We start from the raw sequence: 7,456 nt of genomic DNA on the forward strand, positions 1-7,456 counted from the left end.
GTCTTCCAGATCCACTGATGCGACAATTCAATTCAATAACACGAGAGCGCAGGTGCATTCGCATATATGACTAGAATCATGATACTATTCGGATATAGTACTACTGGTATTCTAATCTCAGTTGTGTGGATTGGTGTTGCATGACCTTTAGATGCTCCGATCTGCCTCATGTCCTCTGTGCTGTTGGTCCTCTCCATCATGGGACGCGGACTGTGTTTGGCATGTGCTGACGAGACCCAATCACTACCGATCAGTGGTAGATAGAAAAGGTGTGGATATGGATGGAATGGGGACATGGAACGCCTGTGTGCCATCGCTTCGCTGCAAGACCGAAGCTGTATGATGGCCCCTCGAGAGGATGTCAGGGTGAAGGACCCCTCAGGTGACTCTTCACTCATTCCTCACTTTACCTCTCCTTCACTCTCTTTTTGCTCTATTGCACCCTACCCCTCCACACGCTCATACAACCTGTAGGCCTAGTGTGCAGAGCAAGGACCACCTCATATATTCATTGTGAGTGGGAGAACGAGTGTGAATTTGTGTAACATGGAATGTGTGTAATTTAACCTCTCCATGGTACCATATTGATTGTGGTTTTCATTGTGCCTTAGGGTGATGTCACAAAAGCTTATATGGAAATGTGTTTCAGGATAACATTTTCTATGATTCATCGTGCACAAAAAACATGATGTAGCCTAATAACTAAACCAAACTAGACATAATGCAATGAAAGAAACAGCAGACACAGCAGGAATTGATTGCTGAGAGCTTTATTTGCTGCTTGTTGAATAGCTGTGTAATGCACACAAAGGTTCTGAATATGTGGTTCAAAGGCACATCACAAGAGCCAAAAGGGTACTACTTGACTAGGTTGCAGGGTCATTCATGGTCTCATGTCTTGGTCAAAGGTCAGAGACCAGACATGAGCCGTCAGTGCAAAGCTCCAGGGGCGTGAGGGGTTAAGGGGTGAGAGGAGGTCACATGGTCATTCACGCCTATTCCTCGTCCGAGTCATCGGCAGCACCAGAGATTATGTAGGTTTGCTCCGTTGTGTCGCTTTCCAGTGTCTCATCCTCTGACTTAACTGTTCTAAGGGAAATTCAAAAATGAACTTGTTGAATAAGTTTCTTTACAAAGACACAATGTGAAGAACATGTTTTCTCCTCTGTGTTAAACTGTGTTAAACATTCTGACCTAACAATGTTCTGTCCTAACAATGGTCAATGTTAAGCCTACATTACTCTCATTATTGTTTAAGTGCAGGTTACTTTTACCTGATGAGCACCGTCCTCCTCTCAGTCATCTCCACTGCCTGCTCCTCGTGGGAGTACTCCATGGAGGCGCCGTACCCATGTTCACCTGCACCTTTTCCCATGCTTCCACCATTGCCTCCAGGACCAATTGCTCCAGCACCCATGCCTTTAGCACCATTGCCTATAGCACCAATTCCTCCACCCATTCCTCCAGCACCTGTGCTTCCAGCTCCTAGGCCTCCAGCACCCACGCCTTTGGCTCCAATTCCTCCAGCTCCCATTCCTCCACCACCCATGATTCCAGCTCCACCCCTGCCTCCAGGGCCATTGCTTCCTGCACCCATGCCTCCAGCTCCCATGCCTCCTGCACCCATCCCTCCACCTAAGCCTCCAGCTCCACCCATTCCTCCACCCATGCCTCCACCACTGCCTCCAGGTCCAATGCCTCTAGCCATGCCCACACTCATCCCAGCGCTCATGGAGCTCGAGCTGCTACTCATTATGGACATGTTCCCAACCATGGTTGTGAGTCGCAAGTCCTCTCCCTCAATCAGCTTCCTATGGAAACAGAGAAAAGCCGTATCAATGGATCAGAATCAAGAATATGACATTACCACCAATTCACTCTTCTCAAGGTTATTTACATGCTCTACATGATCCTATCTAAATCCATTGCACTAAACCTGGCACCACCTGAGTGGTACCTCACCTGTAAGTTGTGATCTCAATCTCCAGAGCCATCTTCATGTTCAGAAGGTCCTGGTATTCACGCAGGTGCAGAGCGATTTTTGACTTGGTGGATTTCAGCTCCTCCTTTAGGGCCTCAATTCTTGCCTGTGACGTCAAAAGAGCCAGCTTGAGTTTGCACCTTAGTAGGCTACAGATGAAAGGTTCAACACCAACCTTACATATGCAGCCTACTTGGATTTGAACTGTGTACAATCAATTCAGATATATTTAATGGTTGAGTTCTGTAGTAAACCGGACTGATCTAACATGCTCACCTGAAGGTCCTCCAGCTCTTTCTTGTACTTTTCCTGTGCTTCACGAATTTGTGCCTCCAGAGCCTCATTCTTGGTCTTCAGATCTTCCAGGCCACGCTCTTTGTTTAGGATCTTCAAACGGTTAGGAATAATACAATAAAAATGCATTTTTCATTCATATTTTGATTGAGGAAAAATGTCCATTGCCATAGGCTTCAACTCTTATTTATAGCCTCGATAATAATAGTTAATGTGTCACATTCTACAACCATGTGGGAATATCTTTATCAAATAGCCTAACTTACATCCTTCTTGGCGCCAGCAACTTCTTCCCTGACACTTCGAACCATATCCACATGTTTTGTCGTCTTGTCGTTCAGGTCTTCAAATTTACTTTTATACCAGGAATCCATTTCCTAGAACATATAGGGGCCATGAAACACATATTCTGGGGTCATGAAACACATTCACATCTTGAAATGAATGACTGCTGTATGTATGCACTCCAGTTAATTATAAATAGGCCTAGGCCTACCTGTAGATTTTTTGCCGCAATTTCGTCATACTGAGCTTGGATTTGTTTGAGAGCGCCTGAGAGGTCGGGGAGGTCATACGCGCTCTGGGCTGAGGAATGGGCAGCATATATCATTTTCAGTAGCTCTTCAATTTCCTGAGAAAGAAAAAAGGTTCAATTAAGTCCAGTGTAATACTATTTTGGGGTTTATATGGTCCCACCACCATATAAAACTACTCTGGTCGTGGTGTTGATATTTTTGGAGTTAAAATGACACTAAATGGAGTAAATATCCAACTCTCATAGTTGCTTAAATTGAATTCCAATTGCCATTTTACCTTTTTCAGTGATGTTTTTAATCAACTCCCCTTCAATATTTCTTAATGTGTCACATTATGGTGGTTTGCAATATGATATCCAATCTCTGTTGGAAGCCAATTTGCAGGAATATATCCAGCACTTTTACATCACTCACAACTTCCATTTAAAATGCTTGTCAGAGTAGGAAAGAAAACAGGAATTACATGATTACATGAAGACTACCTACACCATGTAAACTATAACAACTATCACACTAACAGTTGCTATAAATCCAACCACTTACAGATTGGATTTGTTAAAATAAATGTACGTTTGTTATCTTTGTGTAGCATAAAATAAAATAAAACAATCAATGTACATGCAAAAACACATATTGAAACAATATATAAAAATCTACCTGCAACAGAGCATGCTGGGAAATATGACAGAGGCCCCTCCCACATCTGTGGATAACTCCATAAATTTAACTGCCTGTCTCTGGTTACTCTTAATTGAGTTAAAAGTACTCCATCCCAATGAACTCCAGTTATCAACACAGGAAGCATATCACTCTTGAGGGTTAAGATAACTCCTAAGAGTGAATTTAACCCACATTTCTTTTAACACTGTGATTACAACTATCCTTGATTTAATGTTTAGCATTTCGTCCATTAGCTAGAGTTGGTACAGGTCGGTCCAAATCAATCAGTGCACGCTATACGGGACCTACCGCTTTGTGCACCCTCTGAAGGAATTCAATCTCCACCTCCAACTGCTCCAGCTCTTTCTCCAGGGCGATGCGCTGAGAGGTGGCTCTGTCCACATCCTGAAAACCACATAGCGGCACACAATGGCGTCAATGGCACTTTAATGTTTATTAGGCAATTTTGGCTAAGACTATACAGTGATTAAATAACCTCTCACCGGACGGAATGCTTCTATCTCCATCTCGGCCCGCCTCCTCAGCTCAACTGCCTCCTCGTATTTGACTTTGGTTATCTCCAGTTGACCTGCCATGGCCTCTTTACCGGCTAAAGCTTGGTCCTGTAAACCAAAACACAGATGAACCTTTATTGGGGTATAAAGGTAACAAGCCGCTAATAAATTATAGGCGGTGGTCAGCCGTGTCACCATATTGAACACATTCTAATTGTTGCTCTCTTTCATTCTTTCTCCCACTCCTCCTGTGTGTGTGTGATTTCTGTTTTCTGCGAGGTCAACAAGAAAAACAGGGATAGTGATGATGTGTGGATTAAGCCATTCTGTCTCACCCGCTGCCTTCTCATCTGATCTGCAATCCTCTTCAGATCTCTCAGCTGATCCTCATAGAGTTTGCGCAGGCCCGACGGCTTCACGAACCGGTTCTGGATGCCGTCAATCTCCATCTCCAACAGCTTGTTCTGCTGCTCCAGGGACCGAACCTTTTTAAGAAAATGACAATGGCAGGGTATGAATTATCATCAAGTTTGCCAGGGCCCCCCACTTGAATATGCTCGCTGCCCAAATAAGTGGGAATAATGAGTGTTTCCGTCTCCACAGCCAGAAGGCGCGTTTCTCCACTGCAGGCCTGTATGGCACACTCAAGCAAGCGTAGTCTAATCAGACAAATTCCATCAAATAAACATTGTTCCTCTACGTTAAGGGCGGCAGAATATCGCACAGATGTTAAAGAATATTGGCAGAGTCACTGAGGCAATGTATCCGGCCAGAATCTACACACAATAGCATATGCATGTGTGAAGAACAGATATGTATAGGCTATAGCTTACTAGAAAGTTGTCTCTCTCTAATATGAAAAGGCACAAAACAACAAGTTCATCCCCATATGTTGCGTGAAGTAGTCTGTGCACGCACACCTATCCAATAAACTGTTCGTGTGCACTAGCCGTGGCACCTTGTGTGTGAGCAAGCCTGGTGAGTGCTTACCTTCTCAATGTAAACAGCAAGTCTGTCGTTCAATACGACCATTTCCCGCCGCTCACCACTGCGTGTGCTGAGGAATTCTTTGTTCTCGGCAGCAGATGCGTCCAGGTCCACCGGGGCCCCATTGCCATAGCCCACACATGCCATGGTTCCCACATTCCCGCTAAAATGACAGACAGTTCAACACTCACCGCTTGACCTGGAGATAACTGACATCACTTTGTTATTCTGTGAACATCAAGACATAACGTAAACATTACATGTTTTAAAGGTTATTGTCACTTGCATGTCATACCACAGCCACATGGTTGATCGATGGCCTGTCAAATAATATTTTATTAATTTCCAGGTGCCACATTTGTTCCTACTCTGATGTCAGATGCAAAAAAAATGTTTTGGCTGCGTTGAAGAAGTCTATATCCGTCCGCTAACACAGGACTAGTAAAGGCCCCTACTTCTGTGATTTAAAAAAAAAACGACATGTATTTGTATTTGAGTGTTTAATAGCATGTTTAACTTGAGTCTGATAATTATCTGACACTTAATCTGATAGCCTAATACTTGCTTGATATAAAGTATGGTTTGCAGTTCCTTGAAATACTTTGCAAATGCAACTTATTTCTATGTGAAAATTGAAATGGTCTAATTCATTTATTTTACTAGTCACGCTTTTCCAGAGCAACTTACTATAGTGAGTGCATACCTATTCATACTTTTTTGTACTGGTCCCCCGTGGAAATCAAACCCACAGCCCTAACGTTGCAAGAACATGCTGTACCAACTGAGCCACATCATCACAAACCACTTGATGTCTCAATGTACTCAATTACTGTATTGTGCATTGTTTTCCTTCGTGGTGATGGAAAGTCTACAGGTACAAACCTAGATGACCAGCCAATACAGTAATGTACATTGACATTAACTGGTTTGTAAGGATGGTAATTTAATACGTCTCAAGAAGTGATTGTTTTCCATGTTATTTGATCAAGAAAACTATTTTATTTGATGTGGATGTTTTGTGCCTTTGCCCATAACTTTTCACCTTTTGATGTAAATGTTTGAGGACAGGGTTTTGTTCTTTATAGATTCCATTAGAATGACAATCGCAGAGAAAGGGAGAGGGCAACAACCCTTACAATTCCAACTGTTGAATCCTTCAAAATACTGTTCTTAATTATATGACACTTTATTTTTATTTTTACAAAGCATCATTTATATATATATTTTTAAATTCTGACTTTTCAGCATCCATACATCCCGCAGCTATGTCCTACAGCTGTTACAAATTAAAATAATACATTTTAATACAATTAATGTTGTTCTCATGGATATGAGCTATTTGCTATTTTGCGTTTTTTGAAATGTATTGAATTTAGTTTAGTCTTACAATGTTTAGGCCTACCTACTTATGTATTTATTGATACCTAAAACCTACAATTCACAATAATATAAAGAGTTATTTAGATGCTAGGCCAGTAGGCTAAGCTTTATGTGGAAAATGGACATAGGCCTTACTTTTTTGACAACTAATAGTTTCTCTATTCGTTTTAATCAATTTAATGCCTTCGAATTGCATCAAAAATACATTTAGAAATAGGCTAAAGCTGCACAATAAGAAACAATTAAAACTGTGGTTTGTGTAAGAGAGGGGGAGGTGGTGGATTATAAATTGTCAGTGGTTCCACTATCTAAAATAGTGTACTAAGATAGTGGAACTATTTATAGCCTCAGAAGAGCGGTAAGGGCAGGGGAGGTACATACACTGTTGAGACAGCAACATATCATCTATCTTGTACTGTAATAATTGCATGTATTTTGGTGGTAATGTAACACAAGTCGTTTTCTGTAAATTCACAAATAGAATACTTGTGGTGTATCAGCAGTGTGTAATCTCACATTATCTATTTAAGATGTTACCTATATTTTATCAACTGTATCTATATAACCTAAAATATGCAAATAAATGCTAAAATGCACCAGTAGGATCTCACTAGCTCATGCTTGTTCTGTCCACTATGATTAATTTGCTCCCATTGGAAACGGCAGGCTCTGGTCTATCTTGGGTTAGTTATAAAGATCTTTGGTATAGCCCTTGCAACTATGGTGGATGCAGAACCAGGCCAGCTCAGTACAGCTCAGCTTGGCTTAGCTGTGTGAAAAGGCTGTTAGTGCACTAGGTGGAGTGCGTGTCTTACCCAGCCATGCGGGCGTTGCGTGAGGTGGAGACGGTCCTTCTGCCCATGGTCTGGGCCTGCATTCTGCTGGCTCCGGCACTGCGCGAGTAGTTGGCTGACTGGTGGCGGTTAACTCTCAGGGTTGGGGGTGGGCTGGACACTCTAACCTGGTAGGAGGATGAGCTGCTGATGTCCTCAAAGTGGCGTCGGTAGGACGAAATCCTCTCAGGGCTGCAACTCATGTTGGCGGCTGCTCGGGTTTGCCTAGGTCTGGGTTCTCTGGAGGTTGTCAGTCTTCACCTATGGGAC

The 7,456-nt window shown here is 42.5% G+C and overlaps 1 protein-coding gene across 2 annotated transcripts; it reads right to left on the bottom strand.

The window, feature by feature from the left end:
* Positions 1-754: 754 nt before the first annotated feature.
* On the bottom strand, positions 755-7,456 carry LOC129856708 (glial fibrillary acidic protein-like). 2 transcript variants are annotated; one of them, XM_055924437.1, is made up of 11 exons: positions 7,169-7,456; positions 4,977-5,136; positions 4,322-4,471; positions 3,975-4,094; positions 3,781-3,876; positions 2,772-2,906; positions 2,542-2,652; positions 2,258-2,368; positions 1,963-2,087; positions 1,275-1,811; positions 755-1,089 (listed from the first exon to the last, which is right to left on the bottom strand). In XM_055924437.1, exons 1-11 carry the CDS (start codon positions 7,387-7,389, stop codon positions 996-998), a joined length of 1,860 nt encoding a protein of 619 aa, XP_055780412.1. In that variant the 5' UTR covers positions 7,390-7,456; the 3' UTR covers positions 755-995. The 2 variants fall into 2 exon arrangements, with proteins under 2 accessions (XP_055780412.1, XP_055780414.1); XM_055924439.1 differs by having other exon boundaries at positions 996-1,084.

The sequence above is a fragment of the Salvelinus fontinalis genome, chromosome 6 (assembly GCF_029448725.1).
Source record: "Salvelinus fontinalis isolate EN_2023a chromosome 6, ASM2944872v1, whole genome shotgun sequence".
NCBI classification, from domain to species: domain Eukaryota; kingdom Metazoa; phylum Chordata; class Actinopteri; order Salmoniformes; family Salmonidae; genus Salvelinus; species Salvelinus fontinalis.

Coding starts and splice junctions, on each gene's coding strand:
- LOC129856708 (XM_055924437.1), bottom strand. CDS start 7,389: ATGAGTTGCAGCCCTGAGAGGATTTCGTCCTACCGACGCCACTTTGAG. Junction 4,472..4,976: donor TTGCTGTTTACATTGAGAAG/GTAAGCACTCAC, acceptor TTTCTTAAAAAG/GTTCGGTCCCTGGAGCAGCA. Junction 2,369..2,541: donor TTGCTGGCGCCAAGAAGGAT/GTAAGTTAGGCT, acceptor AACCGTTTGAAG/ATCCTAAACAAAGAGCGTGG.